This window comes from Zonotrichia leucophrys, chromosome 7 (assembly GCF_028769735.1).
Source record: "Zonotrichia leucophrys gambelii isolate GWCS_2022_RI chromosome 7, RI_Zleu_2.0, whole genome shotgun sequence".
NCBI lineage: Eukaryota > Metazoa > Chordata > Aves > Passeriformes > Passerellidae > Zonotrichia > Zonotrichia leucophrys.
Window position 1 is genome coordinate 22,350,515 of NC_088177.1, and position 27,046 is coordinate 22,377,560.

Here is a 27,046-nt window from a genome sequence, read left to right on the forward strand (position 1 = left end):
GCCGCCGGAAGTGACGCATTTGAGGCCGTGCGCGGCGGCGGCAGCGGCGGGAGGTGCGGGCCGGGTGCTCGGGGGTTGGGGCTCGGGCTCGGGCTGGGGCTCGGGGCTCGGGGCTCGGCGGGGCGCCCCTTCCCGCCATCCCCGTGGGGTCCGGGGGAGCCCCCGATCGAGTGTTCACGGCCTTCCCCGCCGCGAGCGGGAGGCCGCGGGCCGGGCGGGCTCAGGCCGGGAGCCGTGCGGCGGGGTCGGTGGGCAGGGCCCCGGCCGCGGCCTGGCCGCTCGCTCGGGCCGGCTGTGGCGGTGAGCTCCCGGCTGCGGCTGTGCGGCCGCTGTGAGACCGCAGGGAATCGGAACAGACCCGGGGGAACATTTTGGTTAAAGGATTTGTGTAAGTACAGCCTTAAAGGACCCAATAAAGGTGCGTGTTCCGGCACCGTGTGCAGTCGAAAGTTCTTGATTGTGTTCTGTGTGTTCCAGGTGAAATGGTTTTCATATGCTGAACTCCAGCTTGGATTGCCTCGTGGCTGCACGTTGAGAACTTTGTAAAAAGCGGGAAGTCAAGATGAAGAGCAGGGTGACACAAGTAAATGTAAGTGTTCTTAGACCTAAATTGTAGGATTTGATCACTCCCATGTCGCTGGTAATCAGGTTTGTAGCTAACATTATATTAAATAAAACTTCCTGAATGGAACGGGAGTAATAATATCTGTGACAGCAGCTGTTTGCAAGATAAATACTATTAGGAGTCAGTAAATTACAGCTATTTCTAGCTGCTGCTGTCCTTGCAATCAAAGTCCTGAATAGTAATACTGTGAAATGTTACAGTAATTGGTCAAAACTGACTGAATGCTGATGGCTCCACAGTAAATGTAAGCATGTGGAGGAATAGAGAAAGATTTTGAAAAATTTCACAACAATCTTAAAAGATGTAGAGACAGTAAGTGGCAGTTAATTTGACAACTGTATGTCATACTATGCGTGTTAAAACTTTTCTTTTTAATACCTATACGTGCCATTTCTGAGTGGATGGGAGTAATTTTTTGGGAATGCAAGAAGAAAACATTGAGAAATGCTGTGCTTGTAGAGGTACACATCATTTGTAAGGCCAGATTTGGGACATGTTAGCAGAGCAATATTGTTATAATGCAGTACCTGAAATCTGTGGTATGACTTTGCCTGTTTGTCCACAGTTGGAACCTTCTTGGGCTTCTTCACTCTTTTTGCCCCAACTTTTCTGACTTGAGTGGCTTTTAGTAGGGATGCTTGAGGGGTAGTTTTAATACCTTCTGTTTTCCCAATCTGTTGGTGCTCCCTCATTTGTTAAAATGAACCAGTTAGCAAAAGCACACTGTTTGGACACTTTCAGTTAATCATTTTGATGAAAATGGACAAGGAAAGAGGACTAACTTGTGGCAGAAAACCTGGTCACAGAGACCTGAAGGTGACAATTTCTTCAACAAGCAAAGCTGCTTTTGCACATAGATGTGGTAAATGCCAAACACAGAAACAGCCATAACCTTGTTCTATTTCTGTGAACACTTGTATTTTTGATTCTGCTTGGGCAGAGACAGATGAGAATGGATCATCCTAAAAAGACCCAGTGCCTTCATCCCACTGCTAGATAGGATTTAAATACAGGAACTATTTTGTGTTCTTCAAAGATTTTTATTACCACTTTCTTGGAAGCTTAGGATACAGGCTGGCATTATATTACTGGGCTGGGGAAAAAAAGCAAGGACTTTTCTTACCGTTGAATGAATTCAGTGATCTGCTCTGTGGTGTAATGGTCATTGAAAGGGGTAGCAAACCTTGGTGAGTGTGTGAATTTCTTGTACTGTCTCTGCTGGCAAAGATACCGTGGCTCTAAAATTAACCAGGTGGGCATAACTTTTATAGGGATGCATGCTGCCAGTGACAATGCAATGCCCTTGTTCTCTGTCATCATCTTGATGCAGGCAATGGAATGCTGGGTGTAATTTTAGCAATTTGAAATGCACCCTAGGAAAGGCAGCATTCTAGCATATGTTATAGTGGCCTCAAAAAAACAATTATTGGTTTGCATATATACACACCCCCCCAGTTAAGTTCTTAGAGATAACAGCTGCCCTGCTTTTTCTGGAAAAGGTGTCATTATATTCTGGTCACCCAGAGTTTTAACTGGTTCTTTGGTGGGGCAAGAACTGGTGTGCCAGTTGGTGTAGAGGGTGCTGCTTCAGTGAACAAACTGTGTGTTGCTGCAGGGAGTTCCATCAAGGTGCATAAGGAAATACTTTTGTTGAGTTTCACACACAATCACTCTGTGGCATCATGAGATTGTAGTTCTGAAAAATCATAAATAATATTTTAAAGGAAGGGATGACCCTTCCAATGAAAGTACTCCGGTTACAAATGCTGCTTCTTGATTCTGCCAAAGTTGTTTAGAAACATGTTAATGAATGTCTGCGTGTTTGTTGTAGATGCTGTCTCATTCTGATTTTTGTATGACTCCATACTTACACACGTCATGGTTCAGCCCATGGAATTTGGTGTGAGCTGTTTAAGTGTGTATCACTTACACAATCTGCAAATCTGCCAAGTAAATCAGTGCAGCTCAGGTGTTTGTAATGTATGAAACTAGGAATGACTCTTGAGGAAATAAATGGTAATTAGTAAAAAGGTGGACTGTAAGGAAAAATTGCTCAATAAAGGGAATTTTTAGGAGAGAGGAAAGACACTCTTTAAACTAGAAATGGTGGAATTCTGTTTGTGGTACTGCGTGTGGCACACCAAATTAAAATGGCATCTGAAAGAAGGAAGTAGGAAAGGCAGAGCAGTGGTCCATCTACTGTAGTCTCCAGCAGTAATTAACAGCAGATGCCTTAAAGAGTTTAGGATAGAGCAACTATAAAAGTACTTGCCCATGTACACTCCCACTCTATACCTGTTTGCAGCTTCCTGTGCCAGATAAAGTTTTTTGGTAACCCTTGTGGATTTTTCTTCAGTGTTTGTTCAGTTGAACCTGTGGAAGCATTTGGCATCTGCAGCATCCTGTAGCTGGGTGTCCAGCTGTTCAACTGCTTGTTCCTAGAGAGCCAGGAACCTTTCCTTGTCATACCTGACTGCAATCAGCTTTGTTGATGGCCCTTCTTGTAAAAGAGTGGGAACTGAGGCATGGTGTGCTTTGATCTTAAGATAGGTGCTCACACTCATGTTGGGGCTTGACTGGTTTTTTTTTTTTTTCTCTTTCCCTAAAGCATGGTTCCAGTCATGACAGGAGGGAAAACCACAGTTCCCGACATGACAGTTTGTCTCCAGAGGACAGGTAAAGTGACTGATTCTTGTTTCCTTCAATTCTGTCTATATACCTCACATAGTGAGTTAGAGAAGCTAAAAAAAATCATCAGATTATGTTTCTTTTTATATACTACCATAACGAAGTGGTAAAAAGCAAGTATAGATTTATAAAATACTTGAGTGATAATGTAACAGTAATTAAATGGGTTTGTTACTAAAGCTCAGTATTTAGTTAAATTATCATGAGACTTGAAAGTGGAAGTTACATGCTGGCTTTTTGCTTGAAGTCACATATTGCTGATACCACAGTTACCATTTTTGGGCAAGATTGCTTCATGCTCTACAGGCAAAATAAGTAGAAACAAATGAATACATACGTTCGAGGAATACAAGGTGCTGAATTTAGCACTCATATTTGATGTTATTATTGTTAAACATTTAATTTCAGATTCTAGGAGCTTTCCTTTACAGTGCTTCTTTGATTTTTTATGTTTTTTTCCTGATGACAAATTATTGTTAAACTAGACCCTTTTATTGATGTGACACATATTTTGAAACTCACATTGCAGAATTGGAACACTTTTGCATTGTTACATTATATTGCAAGTATATATTAATACCATTGCCCTTCTCAGCCTCTTACTAAAAGTTTTTGTGCTATGGATTGTGTAGGGATATGGAGCGTGATAGGTCTCGGTCTCGATCGCCCAGGAAGAGGAGGTACTCTGATGACAGCAGATATGATGAGGAATATTCAAGACGGGAATACTATGATGACAGAACTTCAGATGGAAGGTCTGGAGCCCTTTCTTAATCAGTAATGAAATACTTGCTTTTAAAGAATAAAATGTGAAAGCTTTTCACATACAGTTGGGTGTTTAGTGGGTATTTATTCTTTTTCCTTTAGAAGGATGGAGAGGGGGAGAGACAGGCACTATGAGAGATGGGAGGACAGAGACTACGATCGAAGGAAGCAGAGACGGTACTCGTCACCTGAGCGCAGGAGTCCGGAGAGGTCGACAGGCCAGAGCTCACTTGCTCATGATGAGACCACCTCAAAGAAGAAGAAAGAAGAGGTGGATCCAATCCTCACTCGCACAGGTGGCGCATATATTCCACCTGCCAAGCTCAGGATGATGCAAGAGCAAATTACTGATAAAAATAGGTGAGTTCAAAGTTACATAGTAGGTTTTTTGCTGCAAGCAAAACAGTTAAGTTGTTTAGAGAATGTTGGGAAAGATAGGATGCATTAAGGGTTGTGATCATTGTTTTGAAGGTATATTTTTATCAGAAGAGAGATAAGAGAATCAGAATAAACTGTACCTGCATCTGCTGCAAAGTGGAAATTATAAAGTAAAGCAGGATACTAAATGTATCTAGGATTTTTTTGGAACATCTTACAAAGCAACATACTGGGTTATACCATATCTTCAGAGAATTACACTCTGGTTTATCATGTTGGTTCAATGATTTTCTAGTGCTTGAATGTAGAATTGTAAACAACTCTTAACATTTATGCAGTGAATATTTTTAATTTATTTTAATGATTAAAGGAAAGTGTGAATATGTGCTATATATATAAATTTGCTCAGTGGCGCTTCAAATTTATACATTATCAATTTGTGATACTCTGTAATAGCTTGGCATACCAGAGGATGAGTTGGGAAGCCTTGAAGAAGTCGATCAATGGTCTTGTCAACAAAGTGAATGTTTCTAATATAGAAAACATCATTCACGAGCTCCTTCAGGAGAATATTGTTCGGGGAAGGTAAGCCTTGGTATTTGAAAAGAATTCTTTTGCTTTTCTGGAGCATGTACGCTCTTCATGTGGACACTGTTGTGTGTGCTATTAGTAGTGTATGGGTGTTAGTCAGATCTTAGTGTTAACCTTGGGCCATGTTGTCCTATTCAGAATATTCCCTTACTTGGGAAAAAGATTGTGTGCTTGGTGGAATAGAAGAGTGCAACAGATGGTGTATATTTCCTTTTCTTAAGGTTTTCCCAATGCATTTTACTTGAATGACTTGTAATTTACAGTTGTCGCTGTCTATTTTGCTTGTAATGCTTCATTTTTTATTTTTTGGGGTGACAATATTTTAGCCACTATTTAACAAAAAGAGTTTTACTGCAGTTACCCTGTTGGTGTTATTTATTGATGCATTGTAAAGAAAAGACCATTATGCTGTTGTAGCTTGGTAGATCCAAAAATAATTTTTGTGCACTAGTATGAAATGAGTTCTATTCCACTTGTCAATGCCAAAGTAAGTAGGAATAAGGTCTCTATGCACTTTGTATTTCTTGCTCTGTAGGAGTTTTTTTTAGGATTTCAGTAGGCCACAGGGAAGGTAGATTTGGATATCAGTGTGTACTTTGAAGATTCCATATTTGGAGGTTTGTTTTGTTTTTATCCTCACCCATATGTAGTTGAGTAACACAGCAAAAGTCAAATTCTGTGTGCTTCTAAGCATTACAGAAAGCAAAATTCAGAGGAGGGGAAGTAAGTCACAGATGCTTCTCAGACTTTCTTGATAAAAAATGTAAAAGAGACCATTTGAATAATAAAAGAACTATTGCCTCATGAAGCCTATGTTTACATTCATTTAATCTTTAAGTAGTATTTTATAATAAGTCAAAGTTCAGATTAAAAAAGGGATAATTGCAGGATACAAGATGGCTTTCTGCATGCTTAGCATTTTTAAATCTATCTGTAATATGAACAATATTTAGTGAAAGATTAGGTAACAGTTTAAGAACTTTTCAGAAAGATTTGTGCAACACATTTTGCAAAACTCCAATTGTGGCATGAAAAACCATGGTTTGAAAAACATAATCTGGTTTCTTCCAGCTTCTCCAACTGCACAACACTATTTCATGTGGTGAGTACTGAATGAAAACATTACATGCTTTATTACCAGGAAGATCTTTAAAACTTGCTTTTTTTTTCCAGGGGATTGCTGTCTAGATCCATTTTGCAAGCTCAGAGTGCCTCTCCGATTTTTACTCACGTTTATGCAGCTCTTGTGGCAATCATCAATTCCAAGTTTCCGAATATCGGTGAATTGATCCTCAAGAGGCTGATACTGAATTTTCGTAAAGGGTATCGCAGAAATGACAAGGTATGTAAAATGTGAAGGAGCGTCGTGCTGAACTGTGGAATTCTGCACTGCAACTGTGTCAAGTGTGTTCAAAGGAGCACAGCCAAGACGTGGGTTAAGACCAGTCAATGAGACATTTAGTAGTATTAGAGTACCATGAAACTGGATTGATACTGTGATAGTTTGGGTTTTTTTCATTTAGGCAAGGGTGTTTAATTCTAATTTTTTATCTATCCTCAAATAGTTTCATGACTCTAATTCGTTTGTGAGATGCATTTATCTATAGTATGTCTGGGTTAGGAATTTCTTCTTCTGTATGTTTAAATTTCCTGGTTTATTTCTTTTGCAGCAACTCTGTCTAACGTCTTCGAAATTTGTTGCACATTTGATGAATCAGAATGTGGTATGTTTCTTTGTTTCTACTCAATCCAAACCCTATATGGCTAATTTTTAGTTTAAGACAGCAGTACCCTAAATGAAGGTTCTCTCTCTCTTCTGAAAGTTGCTGAAAGCTTGAGTGTGGTCCCTGCTTTAAGTTGTTAAATTCTGTTTATAAAAGATACTGGTAATTGCTTATGCAGTTATCACTACTTATCACTGCACTTCTGCTCCAGAGCTTCCCAAGATTTCATGTGTGTGTTTGGGCTAGTATTCAGGCATGTCTCTATGCAAAGCAAGGATTATCTGGGGCTCTGTCCCACAGATATTAAACAGAATTTTCTTGCAACATGTGTGTTAGCAGAAGTAGACTTAGTTGCATCTAAATCAAATTTATATCCAGCTCTATTCCATTTGTTAATGTGTCAGCAATCAGGATGCTCTGATTTAAATAATGTCAGGAAGCAGTGTCTCAGGAATGTGTTGGGAATGTTCAGCATTTTGCTAAAGAGGAAATGAATCTGAGATGGGTGATTTGCTTATATGCCTGGTCCTGGAAGATCTTATTTAATTATAGATACAATGCTCTTAGAGCTGGGTTCTGTAATGCAAGTGCTGGCTTGTTTCCTTCTTGGAAATGCATTCTGTTAATTCTTAATGGCAAAATATTTTTCTTTGCTAGCTTGCGCACTTCAATAGAAGAGTCACATTCACTAGAAAATTGATGTAAATACTGATGGTAGAACTGGATTTGAAATTTTCACTTCCTCTTAATCAGCTTTGCCCCACTACTGCTGCCGTGTGTGATTAAACTGCTGTGTTATGGCATCCTCAAAGGCTGGACAGGTCTGTCCAGTAAGTGACTGTGGTGATAGTGTAATATTTTGCATTCTAATTCTTTGCTGATACTTCTTCCACAGGCTCATGAGGTTTTATGTTTGGAAATGCTCACTTTGCTGCTTGAAAGGCCTACTGATGACAGTATTGAAGTAGCAATTGGATTTATTAAAGAGAGCGGGCTCAAATTAACAGAAGTTTCTCCTAGAGGTATTAATGGTAAGTACAGTTAGCCAAAACCTATCTTGGCACTGGTATTAGTAAATACCTTTCATGTTTACATTTCTCTCTTCTCCAAAGCAATCTTTGATCGCCTTCGACACATTCTGCACGAATCCAAAATCGATATGCGCGTTCAGTACATGATAGAAGTCATGTTTGCTGTACGCAAGGATGGCTTCAAGGATCATCCAATCATTCCAGAGGGATTAGATCTCGTGGAAGAGGAGGATCAGTTTACTCATATGTTGCCATTGGAAGATGACTACAACCCAGAGGATGTTCTTAGTAAGTTAGAAATGAAAGATAATTCCTTAACTGCATTCCCCAAGAAAATAAATTCAAGGTTAAATATTAATCGTTTTCTTCAATTTGTGTTTTAAATAAAGATTCTCTTTTATTCTAAAGATGTTTTCAAGATGGATCCGAACTTTATGGAAAATGAAGAGAAATACAAAATGCTGAAGAAAGGTAGGGGCATTTGTGTGTATGCGCAGCCATTACCTATGGCATTTGCTTATTCAGCTGTTGCTGCCAACATTTATTTAACCGTGGGTGATATTTCTGTTCTATACAACTCATTCAGTTCACAGACCTTTCCTTTGTGTTTGTGCTCCTCAGTGTTGTTTCTCCATCTGTGTTTCCATTGAGTTATGTTAGATCTGCTTTTTGGCCTCTTCCACATTCTGTACCTGAGACATCCTTTCACTCTTCAGGGGTGGGATCAGGGGGGTTTTTGTAATGAAAATACTGTGATCTGTGTTCCATTAATCTGGGATGCTGCTCTTTCAGAAATTCTTGATGAAGGTGACACTGAATCTGAAGGAAATCAAGAAGCTGGAAGTAGTGAAGAAGATGAAGACGATGATGAAGAGGAGGATGAGGATGGTAAGTGTATGACTGGCACCTTACAAGAAATTGATTGAATGTAGATAAACAAGAAAGAAGAGCTCAGATTCTTAGATGTTTTGCAAAACTGAGATGCTCGAATGTTAAGCAGTGTTTTCCTCTTCAGTTATTCTCAGATCTAAGTGTATACTAGCAGACAATATAAAAGTCTGAAAGGAAGCATTCAGCACATGCAGACAAGGAAAAGCAGCTTTGCCACATTATTGTTGACAGTATCAGTTTGAGATACCAATGATTTTTTTTGACAGTATCCTTGGAGAAAAGCCTTGCAAATGTAAGACATGAAAAAGAACAAAATGAAAACTCTTGCCTCAACTTTTCCATGCTCAATCATATTTTTAAGTAACTTTCAAAATTAGGATGGATTTTCTTACAACTGTATCTGCATCCTCCATATCTCACTTTAGTAGAGACAAAACTTATTCATTTTCAAAGAATGTATTCAATTCCCAGGAAAATACATTGATGGATAAGCATAACTGAAATTTTTATGCAGACTGCATGAGTAATAGAAAAGCCAGTCAAGTACTGTTCCTGTACAATACCAGGAATGGATTTCCTTACTGATTTGGTGGAATATTTCACAGAATAGCAGAGCTCCCAGGTTCAAGAAAAGTATGAACATTCCTGTAATTTCTCATTTTTTATGTTTTTACCAAACTTTAAAAGACTGAAGGAATAGTGAGTATTTTACAAATTGAAGTGTTCCCAGAGTAGTTTGGTTCAGAATGGATTTTTCTACACTTGCTCCAGGACTTTGCAGAATGTTGTAATGTGGATCCTGCAATTAACAGGAAGTAAGAGTTACCTGTTAAAATGAGAAATGCTGCTTAAAGCATTGTATGCCTAAGTTATGCAGGAAATGGATTGCTAATAATATTGACAAGACATGTTAAACCTAGAGGTTGCAGTGACTAAGAAACATTAAATGTCTTTAAAAGAATTACCCTTTTAAAACTGTCTCTAAATATTTACATCTGTTACAGATGAAGCAAATACTGGGTTTTTTTTCTTATCTATAAAAATAAACATAAAAAAACCCCATAAACCTGCAAACAGTCCTAAGTACTTCTAGAAAAATAGTGTGCTACAGACTCAGTAAATGGTAAATAGAGCTGTCCTAAATAATTACTACATGTGTCTTCCTCTTAATGGTTTGCTCTTTACAAACCCATGTTTTTCTCTTCCAGGTCAGAAAGTTACTGTCCATGACAAAACAGAAATTAACCTGGTCTCCTTCCGTCGTACAATTTATCTGGCTATTCAGTCAAGGTAAATATAAATTATATACCTAGGAGTGCAGTTCTTTTGAAGTCAGTGAACTTTAATTCTTTCTTTAAAAATCCTGTCTTAATGTGCAATTTAAAAGAAAAAAAAAAGTAGGGAAGTGTTCTTTAGGGAGCCTGACCTGTGTAAAGCAAACTGTTTTCCAAATTCTCATTCTAAGATGAATCTTGTTTATTTCAAAATGTTTGAGTAGTGGACTGGGACTATTGCTGTAATGAGAACTTTCTGAGTGAACAGAAGTCAGTGATCTTCAAATTTAACAGCATCTTGGGAATTTATGAAAAAAATTTGAGACATGCTTAAAAATTCTGTAGTTTGTCCCCACTTCTGAGATGGAGTTCTTTTGCTGTCTGCATTGTTTGGAAAATAAGTATACAGTTACCAACCCTGAAGTATAGTCTACTTGTGGTAATCTTGAGAATGAACTCTGCTTGCAATTTGTGGCACAAATATTCCAAACCTGCTGATTGTAGCTTCTGTGTCACCAGGCTGAAAGATTGATACCTTGCAGCCCATAATACTCTGCAGGTCTGATGCTGCATGACAAGTGCAATAATGTAGTTGTGGTGTTGATCATTAGATAGATGAATTAATTAATACTATCCTGACGGTATCAAAGGTTCTCACATTTCTCAAAGTTACTGTTGAATACTTTCTTGTCATACTCAAACTTGTTCATCTGATATGTGGGGGGAGGATGTACCCAGTGGTGGTAGCTAAAGGCTTTCAGAACAGGAGTGCACAGAGAAGACTGTGTGGTGTATATTACTTTTGGAGCTGGTCTGAAGTGCTTACATTTCAGTGTGTTTCAAAATGTGCAAAACAAGCTCCCACTTTTCTGTTTTGTTAAGTTTTGTAAGATGATGTGATAGCAGTAATGACTCGGATCATCTGGTTTTCAAATTGATGCAAATGTAATCACTTTGGATTAATTTTCAGATAGAAACTCATTAAATACAAAATATTTATTTAAAAAACACAACAGCAAAAAAGTCTTAGCAAATCAAACAGCTGACATACTTTACTTCAAAACAGTTGAGGATTTAGCACCATTAATGATTCTTAATACAGTTTTGGAATGTTTTTAGTATAGTGTATATTGCACAGATAATAAGTGTTTTTTTCTATTCAGCTTAGACTTTGAAGAATGTGCTCACAAACTGCTGAAGATGGACTTCCCTGAAAGTCAGACTGTAAGCCTTTACTCTTCCTCTTGTTGTTACTAACATTATAGAGACACAGTACTATGGTAGTATCTAAAAACTTTGCTCACATTCCACGACCTAGTTTGTATAGCAGGCAGATGAATGAGAGTCATTCCTTACAGCTGTTGTTCCTCAAACTTTTTCCACAACCTTTAGAGCAAATAGACTGACACACATTTCATAAGCAATTTGTCTTATGCATGTGCTCCTTTCTGTCAAGCAACACAAATGTTTGCTCATAGCCTTTTATAAAGATCTGTTGTTTGGGCTGGTGAAAGTTCTGTCCTATGACATGAATTCAGCACCATGACAGGGTTCTGTCTCTGAAAGGACTCTGGGTTGAAGGTAATATTTGCAGGCAGCTGTAGACTTTATCAGTGGGGCTTGAAATTTAGCACAGTGCTATGAGTGTGTTGTTTTGGTGCTTTCACAGTAAGCATATTGAATTAAAGCAGTTTTGAGTGATTGCTTGGCTGTAATTTTGAAGATCATGAGACCAAAGCTGGTTTGTCCTCAGACTCTGTAAGATCCATGTAAGTGCTGTGTTTTCAAGTAATGGAAAAGCAATTTTTCATCCAGTACTTTTGTTCAGTATTGGTAGAATGTAAATACACATCTAATTTTCCAAGCAGCTTTTCAGACAGCTATAAGCTGTCATCATAGGAGTTGCACTTGGGTGGGCTTTCTAACTTCTTGTGGCTTTAATTATCAGTTTTATTTGACATAGTGTGTGTAATAAGTAACTTTAGTATAATACTAACTAGTAAGGGGAGATCTGGGCTATGCTTAGGTGTTCTTTGAGAACTTGTTTACCTATAATTTTTTTAAATTCCTACACTGTTGCTTGTTTCTAAGCAATTTACATGGAAGTAAACTAAGAACTGAGATTGTGATTTTTTTAAATCTGGTTCTCTAATTCTGTGCATGAAATGTAATATTAAGCATGCATAAGATTATAATTCTCAGTGAAGTACACATAACCTGAAAAACTCTAAAGAGAAAAAAAATCCTGTTGCCCAGCAAATCAATTCAGCTATAAAGAATAAAGCAAGCAATTAGAATATATGTACTAGACCATACAGAGTTATAATGCACAACACTACTTGCTTATAGTGAGAACTACTTAATCCATAGGATTTAATACCTTGGCAGTCTCTGTCAGCTCCTAACTTCTGTGAGCAAAAGCTGATCAGAAGAAATAAGGGAAGGAAAAAGAAAAACTCGACCATTAGTATGAACCTACAATTCAGTACTAGTTGTAGGAATTACTACAATTCAAGATTGAAAACTGTTGTAAAACTGCGTCCTCTTATCACGAGGCTTCTACTTTGTACTGATTACTTCTTTTCCTTAAGAGTCCTGAATACTCTTCACCTCGTTTAATCAAAGATATGAGAGCTTTGACTTGCTCATTGTATAGAATTAAGCTCCTTTATGGGAACAAAAATCTTTAAAAAAAGGAAGTCACTTCCTGATCATTGTGAGAGCAGAAGGAATAAGCAGATGTAGGCAGTAAAATTATTCAGGGGTTTCTAGGACTTGAGTCTGTACATGTGGATTAAAGAAACTGAATACATTCAGCAGGAAATTTGTTTAATTTGGCTGCCAAATTTTAAGATGGAAAAATCACCTTTTATTTATTCAAGCTACTGTCTTGAGACTGAAGCCTTTATTGAATTAATTCCCTCTGCCTTCATTAAAAAACAAGCTATTATTGAGTTTGCAGATGACACCAAGTTAGCATTTAGCGAAAATATTCCGTAAAAATCAGGTGCCACTTAAGATTTTCATTGCAAAATTTTTATTCAAATCAAGTCTGATTTTACAGTAATGTTTTGCTTTTCTTCTGAAAGACTTTACTTAATAAAGCAATATGTATTGAATTTTGTCATAAAGACTGTTTTCCCCAAGCTTTGAGTAGTAAATTTTCAATTAAATACAATCAAAAAACTAGTCAGAATATCTGAAACCTAAAGACAGATGCAAACAACAGGTTTGAGACTAATAGTCTTAATGACCAGCTTTCTGGGTAACTCTTCCAGAAATCTTCATGTGTAGAAACTTTTGGTAGGATTTATCAGGGTAGAGTTTAGAAATACATTAGCAGTTTTTACCAGTGGTTGAAGTATCAGATCGTTGTGTCACATTAACTGCTGTGCAACACAAGTTGTTTGTCTGTTTAATACCAGTAATGGATCTATCACACAGCTCTGACTCACAGAAAGAGGATTAAGGTTCAGATGGATAATCTGTGGACTGGAACAACATAATACTGCTTTTTGGCATTGCAGTTTAGGACCAGCTGCTGAGGAGGGACGTCAGCAGTCCTGTGGATTTTATTTTTTTTTTTTGAGGGAAAACATTTAAAGTGCTAATTCACTTTTAAGTAAATTTACTAGGAGTGGGTTTGCTTTTATTCATGTTATTTAGACCCAGCTGAAGCCTGCAGATCAAAAATGAAATAGCTTTGCTGTCTGTACTACAGTCTGTGCAAAGCTGTTCTAAACAAGCCTTGCAATTGCTTCTTTAGGCATATGTTCAGTCTTGGCAGAGCTCACTGTTTTACTTTTTTAAAAAATGCTGTTATTATCTCTGTTAAAGCTGTGTTAATCCCATGTATTACCAAAGAAGAAAATTTAAATAAATTAAAACTGTAGTTAGAGAAGTGTGGTATAACCAGTTCTTCTGGCTTCTGAACTATGGGGAAGAGCAATCAAACAAGCCTGGCCTCAATGCAGACAACTAAAAAAAATTAAAGCGACCATACATTGTTCTTGCTCTTTGAAAATGTGCCTAAAATGGGACGGCTTTTAGGCTTTTCTTCTTTCTTGGTTTTGTGATAAGAATTAAGCTTGTATACAGAAATGTTGCTAAATTAAATTAGAGCCTCTTCTAACACTGTGCATATTCCAGATAAAGATAATGCGTCACCAGATTTTATTTTTTTTACTTGAAATGAGAAAAATTCTTGCAGGCACAGCCTTTTTGAAGGAATTATGCATGCATCTGACACATCTCCATTTTTACGGGGTGCTGTCACTTGCTCAAAGCAGTCCTAGTTGGTGGTGTGGGAGTGTCAGTGTCTCGTGTTATTTATGCCTTGAGTCTTGAAGATAACACAAGTACTTATGTTGGCCTGACTATTTTCACTTTCAGTGAAAATATAGTTCAGGAAGCTGATGTAGAGCAGGATGGTCAAAGGCTGATAAATACGCTTTGGTCAAATTGATGATTTCTTAGATACATTAATTTCTTTAATTGGAGGGCATTGCAGCTGGTAGGTTTAGCAACTGCACTGTGATTAGTTCACAGCCTTGCTGCTGGCTGTAAAAGATAATCATCCTCAAGCAGCTTTCCTCTCTTTTGAAGTAGGAGGTTTTTGTGGGCCTGAGGTGCAGAGTCATTCTAAATTTCCATGATTTGTCAAGTTAAAAAAAAGTACATCACATGCATATACCATGTTGTGGTATTTGTTGATGTCTACAAAGTGAAGGTACGGAATCCATACAGAATTAGGCTGTTGTGTAAGTGATAGGCAGGCATTAGCTAGAATTCTGCCTGGATTTTGGTCTTCCATGGATGTGTGTATGCATGTAACCTAAGGAGGTGGAATTGCTCAGTGAAATCACTCAAAGTGAAGTTTTGCATGTGCAGCCTTCAGGTAGAAGGAAAGAGATACTGTGGGACTTCAGTGTATTATTTCATTTTTGTGTGTGTTTTGTGTTGCAGACTAGTAGCAGTATGATATAAAATATATCTATCCTTATATCCAGCTAATGATTCCAGTGTAAAATATTAAGTCTGATTACACAAGATTTGTGATAACCATATTCAGCTTTAAGCATATGTTGCTCTAAACAGAAAAGGAATTGAGCAAAAAAAGGGACAAAAGTTGAGGAAGGCCATTAGCTGAGCAGAGGACAGACCTGGAGACTTTGTAGTAGCTGCTAAAAGCACTGCACATAGCTTGACAAGAGGCTGCCTGCTGCTGAAACACCTTCCATGGCTTTGTCAGCTTTGGCTCTAAGTGGTAACTTGACAAATTCAGAAGAGAAAGCAGAGATGCTGGGAAAAGTAGGCTGTGTGATGGTTGCACCCATTAAAATATGCAGCAGTAAGGAAAGCTTTAAGGTAGTCAGTGGGAGTAAAATAGGCATCAGTGAATTAAAAGTGAAAAAAGTGTGGCATCTGTAAAAGCAGTGAAGGTAGATGAAATGCAAGGCACTTGTCTCACATAATTCCGATTTCACATTGATTTAAATGAACCTGAGGCCTGTACTAGGTTTGCTCCTGGCAAACCAATTCCTTTAGTTCTGTGAAGAAACTTCTAGAAATTAAGTTTTGATATTGAGAATGTTATATTTTAAGAATAGCTTACAGGGTGGGGATGTCTCATGATGGCTTCAGCTTGTGTATGCAATGGATGGAACAGAGCTGTGGGGCTGGCAGGGGAAGGGAGGTGGGAATGGCATCACTTCCAGCCAAGGAGGGCAGAAGTGACCTCCACATGGAGGCAGCCTGGGGGGCAGCTCTGAAATTGCAATCTTGGCTGAATGCAAATCTTAGAGAAATTGCAAAACATGGTGAGAAGGGGCGGGGGGGGAGTACTAGCTGTGAAAAGGAACCTGTGATCAGAAGGGGCTAAGTTACTTTAGCTCTTCTGCCTGCCATGAACACAGCCTTTGTGTGAAGCTGAGAGAAGATAGATTGGGCAGGGTGGGGTTGTGTTTTAAATTGTAAAACTGGGAGAAAAAGCCAAAACAAGTCTGATTTTTCTGTCTTTTCCTTTAGCATCTTTTAATGTATGATGATAGTTTGCATGTTAGGTTGAGTCACGGTTCATCAGAACTGCTGTTCTGTTTGGGTAAGAGCAGATAGGGACTGCTTAGGCAGAACTGTGAGAAATGCACTGCATTTAGTAGGACCTTTCTCCTTATCTTCTGTCTTAGCAGTTTCGGGAAGTGCTATTGTTCTCTATACAATAATAAATTCAAGATCTTCAAAAAAGATGATTCACCATCTCTATGAGATGTCAGATGTTTTGAAGTGTTTTACTTCATGATTGGGTAGCTATATAGGCTTTCTTAACTAAGCTGGGTGGTGACTTATTGAGCATTGTATGAAAACAGTTAAACAGCACAGTATAAAAATTGCCTGTAAAATTGGGCAACAAATTTTTTGTGGTCTTCAAAACAAGTGATGGGCTAAACAGGTTCTTCATGCCATAAACATCATTGGGAGTCCAGATATTAGTTCACTAACTTTAGAAGCTTTAAATTAAGCTAGATTTGCCATTTGAGCTTGTTGCATCTCTCAAAAAGTAATTAAATAATTGTAAAGTTTGTTAATTTTAAATCTGGAAGACAGTTACTCTAGACCTAACCTCAAATTGTTTGGATAAAACCAGCAAGAATGACTTTATGGGCAAACCTATTTTCGTGTGTGTGGTTATTCAGGATACCCTCCTAGAAATCATTGTAATATTTAATTAAAATGTTAAAATATTTAATTACTGTAAACCACAGGGGGATACCAAGGCTATAATTGCATTTAAGATGAGGAAGAAAAGTAATTTGTTTTTCAAGTCTTCCTGACATTATTAACAGTGGCATCAGCACTTTACCCTTTTTATTGTTAAAAACTGATTAACTGCAGCATTACTGTATAATGGGATAATATAAAAAGTTAATATGTATTTTAATACATCACATTAACACTGTTTGACAGTGTTAACAGGAATGCCTTTAAACACATCTGTAAGTTTATTTGATACATTACTGCCTTGTTATTTGGAGGAGTGTTTTCTTTTCTTGTTCAGCTTGATTGGCTTTTTATTTGTTTTGAGCTTTTATGATGGGCAGAAATGTTTCTTCTGAATACTTGCTTGGAAGTATGACACAAGTGGGAGAACATGAAATCCAGTATGAAATCATCCAGTAGGTTTTATAGGAATGTTACTATTAGTTTAAAGAGAAATTAAACTAATAATGAAAGATACATGACTGACAGCCAGAAACCTATTTGGAAGTGTCATAAATTGGATTGCACTATGGAATTGGTCTTAGGAGAAAACAGTAATAAAAAAGTGAATGGGCAAAAAGTGCAGGGCTGTTTTTAAGGATTGTGTAACTTCATGGCTTTTAATTTGTATGAAAACATTTGCTCACTTGCCTTAATTAATGTTGCCAAATGTACCCTGAACCAATTCACAGCTGCATTGCAAGCTGTATCTCAGGCAGAAAGTCAGGGGAATAAGTTTGGCATATTTCTGATTTTGGAAATAACTGCTAAGAAATGCACATTGTGTTTCCAAATGTTTGTCTGTAAGCCATTTTAACACTTAGAAGTTGTAAAGAATTTTTATTTTCTTTAAATGCAGGGATTGATACTATTTCACACAAACAAAAAGGAACCCTAAAAAGACTATCACAAAAAGAAGCAACTGACAAACAAAAACAAAACCATGAAAAAGACCCTCAAAACCTTAACTTTTTCTCTTGTAACTCCTGTTCTCATTGTGCTAAAGTCTCTTTGTAAATGAATTCTGATTTTTTTTTGTTAGACGTATATTGTGTTAACACATAAATCTTAGTTTAGGCAGAAGAGGAAATTTGAAGGGCAAAAGTTCATATTCATGTCCAGTAGAAATTCAGAAAACTACTGGTGTTGCCCATGAAGTTTGATGTAAATATTCATTTCAAAGCTCACAACCATGTAAAGCTTCCTTCAGTTGCTTGGTATGTACTGATAGGGTTTTTGCTGCTACAGTGAATTTACCTGGAGAAATATTCTTTTTTTCATAACTCAGAAAGAACTCTGCAATATGATACTTGACTGCTGTGCTCAGCAAAGAACATATGAGAAATTCTTTGGGCTACTGGCAGGGGTGAGTTCTGTTTCAGATTTTATACTTTATGATAGAAAATTTCATTGTTTTACTCTGTTTTTTGTGTGTCAAACTTAAGTTTTAATGGATAAATTAAACTAATAGTCATTTTATCATTCTGAAGATGCTTATGTTAGTTGATTGTTTTAGTGGATTGAATTAGTACTTTGATTGTAAAAAGCATAGTAAATGCAGAATGAGAGAATTCACTTTCCCTTTATATTGTTCCTTATTTTGCCTCCCTTTTTTCTCATTATGGTGTAACAATAAATCGGTGGCAAAGAAATGGTAAAAAGACATAATAGTATTATGAGTTACCAGAAAATACCTTTTTTACAGTGCTGAAGAGTTATCTTGGAGACTTGTCATTTGCCACCTTGTTCAAAGCTGCTTAATATGTTTAATTTAGAGCACAAGATTGAATACTTGTGTCCTGGGCTTGGGGGTGTTTTGTTTGCTCTTCAATAAACAGCTAACTCTCTGGTTTTGTGTAACTAACTGCTAATGTAGCTGCAGTTATTTCTTACTTAAGGCTTCTCTATTGATAATATTGGCGTGTCTGAAGAATTAAGATGGAATTCTTGTCTTCTCAAGGGAGCAAGCTGTGCTGAAAGGGAATGTTTCTTCTCATTTTTTTCATCCATTTTTCCAGGAAATCCTTTTGCTGGCCGTCAGTTACAAAGCAGTAACCATATGAATCGGCATGTTCAGATGAATGTATATGTTGATTTCTATATTCTCTGAAATGTTTATGTCCAAAATGTCTTACTTCTGCTTCCTGCTGCCTCTGTAAATTGAAATAGTTGTTTAGTGCTGTCCTGAAAAAACATGGGGTTGTATCAGGTGAAAATACTTGATGTACAGAAGTCAAGCAAAATGCTGGATAATTTGCTGTAGTTCAGAATTGATAATTACTGCTTTGCAATGCAAATGAGTTTCTTGTCCTGACAAACTGCTCAAAGCTATAAAATAGATCCATTTGAGTATTTGCTCTTCCTCCAAGGGTTATTTAAAAAAGAAGTCTTGCAGTAAATATTGACACCATTAGGTCACTTAGTTGTAGGTTATTTGCACGTTTAGTGTTTTTTTAAGTGGTTGTTTAAGTGGTACCGTGCTGTTTCAGCGTTTCTGCATGCTCAAGAAAGAATACATGGAGTCCTTTGAAGCCATTTTCAAGGAGCAGTACGATACCATTCATCGGCTGGAAACCAACAAACTGAGGAATGTGGCCAAGATGTTTGCTCATCTCCTGTACACTGATTCAATTCCCTGGAGTGTAAGTTAAAGCAAAAAGCCATTGTCCTTGAGCTCCAGTACTCCACGGTAACATATAGTACATGAATTTTAGTTTTATTCTACAGTTTGTAATGACTTGTGGCAAACTGGATTAATTTAAGTAAGTTATTAGACACTGTTGAAGAATTCTGGTTTGTGCCATCTCCTTTTTCTCCCTCTCCCCTATCATCCTCTCTCCCCATTTTTTAGTTGTTGATTTAAGCTAGTATTTTAGGGAGTTCAGGTGGAATTGGTTGATTAAAAAGTACTTCTTTTGGAAAAGAGTTTTGAGCTTCTAAATTTTGATAAATTAGAAGTTGTATTGAATTATAAGACCATTAAAATACTGTCATTTTATGGTTTAAATACCTAATAAATAAATGCAGTCTCACATTCTGAGGTATCATATTGTATAGAAAGGTAGCTTGTCATATTGTTTTGTTTTTGTTTCATAGCCTAGTCTACCTGTCATTCTTCAAGCACACATAAGTCAGTCCAAATATTTTACCTCTTCTGTATTTAAGTCCCAAATCTCTTAACTTGCCAGAAGTTCACGCATCTGATTTTGTCTTGTAGATTTTTCCTAAATAAAAAAAAAAATCTGAAAAGAATTTTTAACATAAATATGATCAACAGCTGCTCCCATGTGGTAGAAAAGAATTTTTGAGAAAGACAGTCTTGACTAGAATTTATGAACCTTGGGGAAAAAAAAGATGAGTTTTTATTAGTTATTTCAGGAGGACAAAAGTTTCTAAGATGAGAAAAAATGTATGTTTAAACATAAGGGTTAATGTTTTTCTGAATATTTTCAGGTCCTTGAATGTATAATACTGAGTGAAGAAACTACCACATCCTCCAGTAGAATTTTTGTCAAAATATTCTTTCAGGAACTCAGTGAATATATGGGACTTCCAAATTTAAATGCGAGATTAAAAGATGTGTAAGTTGAAATTTCATTTTCAAAACTGTAAATTTAATTAGGTTCTTTATCTGAAAACGTTCAGCTAAGAACTCTGTGTTCAGGTTCAAGTGAGACTGCCCTTCTGTAGCTGCAGTACTTCAGGAATAAGTTCATGTGTAGATTTAGTCACTGCAAGGAGTCACTTTTGAAGCTGAGTTCATTGCTGTCATTTTGAGTTCAAGAACGTGCATGACTCTTTGCAGGATGTATCTGTTCCCCCTCCACCCCCAGTGACACTCAGCTACCGTAACAATTTCCAAATGCGAGTTTATTTTTATATATTGTCAGCTGTATAGCTGCATAATAAACATTACTGGGCCTTCTCTTTCTGACAAAACTTAGGAAAAAACACACAACTATTAGTAACAGTTTCTCTAGGATTACTTACTAATCCCTACATGTAGTATACGTGACATGCTTTTAAATCTGTGTGAGATTTAATGCGTTATATTTTGACAATGTTACTTGCAGTTGCTTGAGCTATTTCCTCTAAGTTGGAATTTCTTCTGTGTATGATGAAGAATGTGGTAGATGCTTTAGTTAATGTAAACTTAAATTTGAAACTGCCCCTAAGGCCTTATATGAGGGGATTGCAGCATGGATCCCTAATCTTTGACCTTCTTTGTCAGCACCTGTTATCCTTTGCTCTCCCAGGCTGCTGCTGTTCCACAAGTCACTTCAGGGCTTCACAAAGTTGAGGTTTCTGTTGTCATTATCTGTCAGTATGTATGCAACTCAGCTCTCCTGTATGTTGTCATAAAAGAGCAAGTTTTGAAATAGCATTTCATTAGATGCATAATAGGTACAAACAACGAAAGTGTTGAAAAATGCGTGAAGAGAAAACTTTTGCTTTCTTGTGAAGATACATACAGTTTTTTTTTCAGTTTCTTTATGTCAGTGGGAGTGCTGAGCTGGCATGGTGTTTAATACAGATGTTTGTTTTCATCAGGACACTGCAGCCTTTCTTTGAGGGGTTGTTGCCTCGGGATAACCCAAGGAACACTCGCTTTGCCATCAATTTCTTCACTTCCATTGGCCTTGGAGGACTAACGTGAGAAACACTTTTCTCATTTGATATTTACTTTCTTCATCTTCCCTCTCCCCATGAACAAAAAAATAACATTGAAGAACAATTTTTTTTTTTTTTTGCTAATTAGGGATGAATTACGGGAACATCTTAAAAATGCACCAAAGTTGATCATGACCCAGAAGCAAAATGTTGAGTCGTCAGATTCCTCCTCATCTTCAGACACAGACTCTTCCTCAGATTCTGATTCCGACAGCAGCAGTAGTAGCTCAGACTCTTCGAGCAGCAGTGACTCCTCATCTAGCAGTGACAGCAGCAGTGACTCAGGTATTTAAACACCAGCAGTACAACGGTTTGCTTTTCTTATATTTCTTTCTCAGATATGTTTATTACTCTTTCTGTGTATACTTCTTTTGAGGAAAATCTCGCTATAGACAGTGGTCATTTCTCTGTTTTAAAAACCAATCCATTTTTTTAACTTAAAGTTTTAAAATATTAAATATTTCTCAAGGAAATTTATTTTAAAATTTGTACTCAGAAAAACGGAGTTCCATTATTAGAGACTTAAATATCTGAGAAACGTTGGTTTGTAGATTAATTTTTTTACACAATTGATATCTGTTGCACTCTACTATGACTTCAGTTTATTGGAAGATTGAGGGATTAGAGTAATTCTCAATTATTTTGTCTGTTTACTGGTGAACCATAGAGACTCATGTCTACTGATGTCTTTTTTTCTTGGCTTAATTGAGTGAGCTTGATACTCCTTTTGTCTTTCCCTGGAAATATGTGCTTCCTTTTAGAAATCATTTCTTCAGTTCTAGCAATGTGTTTAAATATTGTGCTCCATCTGAGTCCCTATTTCTAATTTCTCTGCTTCAGAAAAAGATTGTGTGGCTATATAGTGAAATTTCTTGTCTGTAGAGGAATTTCCAAGGAAGAATTAGCTTTCTCTTATAATTTATTTTGTATTTTTATGCATTATAATTAGCATTTAGTGTCTTATACTGTTGTACTGATGTAGAAACTTCCATTAGACATGAACTGTCATAAACATTGCTTAATCTTTAAAGTAGTTGCTATTATCAGTTAGTGTGTGCAGTCTCCCCCAGTATATATAGCAGGAGCAGATGATAGCACAGCATGACTTCCTGTTGCACAGAAGTTTGCTGATTCAAAGTTAATTTGATTTATTACATGCCTTTGAAATAAAAATGATGAATAAAATAAAAGCAGTGTGAACTGCTCCTGCTTTGGAAATGCAGTTCTGTTCTCCACCACAGTCTCCTGTCCAAGGTGGAGCTGTGTGTCGTGGCTAACAGCATCAGTGACGACAGCACGAGAGGAGGGCACGGCCAAACAGGGTCACAGGAGGCACTGGTTCAGCACAGGGCCAGATGGTCCTGCAGGGACAGCTGCAGCTCTGCTGAGCTGCTTGATAGGAACCAGAGGGGTCACTCCTTAGTGACAAACCAAGTCTGCAGTCTGCGAGTAGAAACAGGGTTTTTTCAAAGTTTAGGACCTTCTCTTGCTACTTGCCTTTTCTCCATTGAGGAACACATTCATTAAAATTCACATCTTGATACCTTTGCAACCTGCTTTCACTTTTCAGTTTCTTGTGTACCTTAATATAGTGGTACACAAACACTAATTGGAAAAACAAGTGGTACAAAACACTAATTGGAGATAACAGTAAGCTTTAATGGTTAATTGAGTTGAGGTTCCATTACTGGTTATACCTCTAAAGTCTTCCTGTGTTTGTAGCTTTTTAAATCTATAAAATTACTTGGAGGAGTTAAGAGGTATTTTTCATAGGAATGTGTGGCAGTATTTCAGTGTTGATCAGTGTATGAAAGAAAAATAGAAAACCTGCTGATCAGAAATTGAGCTAAGTTAGAGATTACTGTCATACTGCCTGTTAATGCTTGGAACTTCATCAACTTGCTCAGCTCAGCACTGCCCTGGGGAGATAGTTCTAAAACAGGTCCAGCAGAGGATAAAATACATCTGCCATCAAAGCAGCTGGTTCTTTTCTTTCTCAGGTCTTTTCCTGCATGCTGGTGGATGTAAAATAGTATGGAAAACACTGCTTAAAGAACATTATGGATTAAGATGTATCTGAATTGATCTATCCGTGCATTTTAACAGAATGTCATCAAGCTTTAGTTCAGACACGAGCCTAGACAATTCAGATAATGCATGTACTAATAAATCAGTTGAGGGCTGTGATATTTTCAAAAGGTGATAAGAAGCAGCTGGTGTGATTCTATAGTTCATGCACTAAGGCAAATGGATGGTTATTGTAAATGGCTGTTAGTGCCAAATACTGTCAAGTGGGATCTAAAGGTCCCTGATAAAGAGCAAACAGGAAGGTAAGACCTGTTCACTGAAATGAGACTACTGTGTATTTAGAAATACAGAAGTTAGTTTTAGTCTTGTTGACAAAGCTGTCACTATTTCCTTTAAAAAATGAGCCTGAAGGCCATTGTTACAGTGCTGCAATACCATTATCTCACGCCATTTCATCCTACCTCTTTTTCCTCATGGGATAGTGTTGGAGATATTACCTCATCTGCTGTTTTTCATCTTCCTAGAAAAAAAGATTATTTGTGAGAGTGCTTTGGTGTATGACTTTACAGCCTATGCCTGGTCCTTGGGTACAAGTTAGCAAGAGGGTGATGACGGGTAGAGGTTTTAAAAGGACAGGCATCATGTGCAGATAGCAAGGGGATAAAAATCAGGAGTTCATTATTTTGGACCCTTTGTCCAGATACATGTGCAGAAATGTTTTCTGGCAAAAAACACTCTTTAGAACTCTTTTTGTAGTTTAATAAATTTAATGTACTAAATTAAAATGCAACTTAGTTCCATAATTTGTTATAATTTCAGATGTTTCTAAAGCCAAAAGGAAGAGAACGCAAAAGAAAAATAGAGAATCTGATAAAGTTTCCAGGAAAAAACAAGAAAGGAGAAGGAAATCGCTTGAAAAGAAAATTGGAAGGAGGCAGCAAGAGGAAAGAAGTGATACTGAGAGCAAATCAGAAAGAAATCACCAACATTTAAGAGAATCACATAGGAGAGATGATGTTTCAAAGTACCACCACAGAAATGAATCCAACGGCAGAGATGGTTACCACAGCGGAAAGGATAGGAACCATGAAAGAAGTAAGGATCCAGAAAATAAACACAGTAATTCCAAACTGAAGAAAGCAGAAAGAAGAGCTTCTCTGTCTGATGATGAAAATTACAGACGTAGGAATAAAGACGATGGACATCGTAGTAGTAGGAAAAGAGAGAGATCCAAGTCCCGCGAGAGGGAGCGTGGCCGCTGCAGCCCCCGGGAGCGGGAGCAGGAGGAGCACTTCAGGAACGGCTCGGAGAGGCAGCGGGACAGGCACAGCCGGTACCCTGAGCAGCACAGGGAGTCCCGCAGGAGCCACGACAGGCACAGGGAGAGCCCTCCTCACCGCTCCCCTCACCGCAGGGAGAGGGAGGGCTCCCTGCACCGCAGGGAGAGCCCCCCACACCATAGGGAGAGGGAGGGCTCCCCTCACCGCAGGGATAGCCCTCCACAGCGCTCCCCTCACCGCAGGGAGAGGGAGAGTCCCCCACACCGCAGGGAGAGGGAGGGCTCCCCTCACCGCAGGGAGAGCCCTCCACAGAGCTCCTCTCACCGCAGGGAGAGCCCCCCACACCGTAGGGAGAGGGTGGGCTCCCCTCAACGCAGGGAGAGGGAGGGCTCCCCTCAACGCAGGGATAGCGCTCCACAGCGCTCCCCTCACCGCAGGGATAGGGAGAGCCCCCCACACCGCAGGGATAGGGAGAGCCCCCCACACCGCAGGGAGAGGGAGGGCTCCCCTCACCGCAGGGAGAGCCCTCCACAGCGCTCTCCTCACCGCAGGGAGGGCTCCCCACACCACTCCCCATATCGCAGAGAGAGCCCCCCTGACCACTCCCCACACCACAGGGAGAGGGACAGCTCCCCTCACCACAGGGACAGCCCCCCTCACCGCTCCCCTCGCCGCAGGGAGAAGGACAGCTCCCCTCGCCACAGGCAGGGCTCCCCGCACCGCAGGGAGAGGGACAGTTCCCCTCACCGCTCCCCTCGCCGTAGGGAGGGCTCCCCACACCGCCAGGACGGCTCCCCTCACCGCTCCCCACACCGCAGGGAGAGGGACAGCTCCCCTCGCCGCAGGGAGGGCTCCCCTCACTGTTCCCCTCGCCGCTCCCCTCGCCGCAGGGAGGGCTCCCCGCACCACAGGGAGAGGGACAGCTCCCCTCACCGCAGGGAGAGGGACAGCTCCCCTCACCGCTCCCCACACCGCAGGGAGAAGGACAGCTCCCCTCACCGCAGGGAGGGCTCCCCTCACCGCTCCCCTCGCCGTAGGGAGAGGGACAGCTCCCCTCACCGCTCCCCTCGCCGCAGGGAGGGCTCCCCACACCGGCGGAAATGAACCCAGCCCCCTCGGCGATCAAGGTGCATTTCCAAGCTGGTAGAACTGTATTTTAAAATCTATTCCTGAAGTTTCTTTGAAAAGAAGATTTTGTACAAAGTGATAGTTTGCATTTGTAAATTTTACCAGACTTTTTTCAAATTTTCAGTAACACTTTTTTTATAACTGTATCATTGAATCTTTCTGTTATGTTCTTTGTTTGGAAAGACAAAGCTCTTTTATTTTGTGAATAAAACAGTAAGATACCAGCAAATTGGGTATTTTGTCACTTAGTTTCAAATATTTCTAATTGTAACTTCACAATCTAAAAACCTGTTGGTTTTTAACTCCACTTGTTATTTGAAATCCAGATGCTGAGGCTGGGGTGATAATGTAAGAATTTCAGACTACAATGTGAATATTACGTGAGAAAGTGATAAAATTTTCAAACAGACATTCTATATCTGCATGTTCTTTCAACCTTGCAAGCATGAGAGCCTTTTGACCAAAATCTTCAGGAAATACTCAGTTGATTTTTTTCTTCAAGACTTAAAATTTGAAAACACAATGTTGCTGTTTTAAATGTCACATGTGAAAGTGTGTCAGCTTGTTCTGTGACTTTTCACAACGTTTTTTAATATTGTGACATCCTGAGCTAGTTTCACTTGTGATCTTTTTGGAAAAAGGGTTGGTTTGGTTTTTACTTTTTCTGTTGTGACTTTGATTTCCAAGTCTTAATCTTCAACTCTATCCGTACAGCTGGAACATTTAAGGAACCTCTTTTCCAGTTTATAAAAAACAAGAAAGCAAAACAGGAGATGTTTCTAATTTTTTAGGTGTTTTGAAGTTATCAAGTTTTTTGGAAGCAGAGTTCAGAAAAAACAACCCTCAGTTTACTGCACCATTTTATGATATAAAAATGTTCTGTTTGGGGCCATGGGGTACAACTCTGTCTTGATTTCATGAGAAATGAATCAAAATCATCTGATTAAGACTAATTCTCAATAGTAAGTTACAGAAAAATTTGAAGTTTTTTTCAATCTTCAGGATTGAAATAGGAAATAGTGTGGGGGCATGGTCAATAGGAAAGAGGTGGTAGTTGCAAATTATGCAGTTATTGTTGCTGTATGACTTTTCTATTTGTGAAATTAACACAATTGCTGGACAAAAGAGAACTTTCATATTTCATATGTGAATCATATTTCCTGTATAAAGCATAAGAAATACATTTGAGCTGTTTTATAACAGAAAATAGAACCAT

The 27,046-nt window shown here is 38.5% G+C and overlaps 1 protein-coding gene across 3 annotated transcripts; it reads left to right on the plus strand.

The window, feature by feature from the left end:
• Window positions 1-32: 32 nt before the first annotated feature.
• CWC22 (CWC22 spliceosome associated protein homolog) lies at window positions 33-27,046 on the plus strand. Of its 3 annotated transcripts, none has more exons than XM_064718717.1 (20): window positions 33-53; window positions 478-589; window positions 3,234-3,301; window positions 3,946-4,068; window positions 4,181-4,438; window positions 4,913-5,041; window positions 6,221-6,389; window positions 6,718-6,771; window positions 7,667-7,802; window positions 7,884-8,090; window positions 8,211-8,273; window positions 8,595-8,690; window positions 9,902-9,983; window positions 11,131-11,191; window positions 18,012-18,089; window positions 19,213-19,365; window positions 20,177-20,304; window positions 21,275-21,376; window positions 21,483-21,679; window positions 24,242-27,045. In XM_064718717.1, exons 2-20 carry the CDS (start codon window positions 563-565, stop codon window positions 25,804-25,806), a joined length of 3,696 nt encoding a protein of 1,231 aa, XP_064574787.1. In that variant the 5' UTR covers window positions 33-53; window positions 478-562; the 3' UTR covers window positions 25,807-27,045. The 3 variants fall into 3 exon arrangements, with proteins under 3 accessions (XP_064574787.1, XP_064574788.1, XP_064574786.1); XM_064718718.1 differs by lacking the exon at window positions 33-53 and adding an exon at window positions 187-388 and having other exon boundaries at window positions 4,184-4,438; window positions 24,242-27,046; XM_064718716.1 differs by lacking the exon at window positions 33-53 and adding an exon at window positions 188-388 and having other exon boundaries at window positions 24,242-27,044.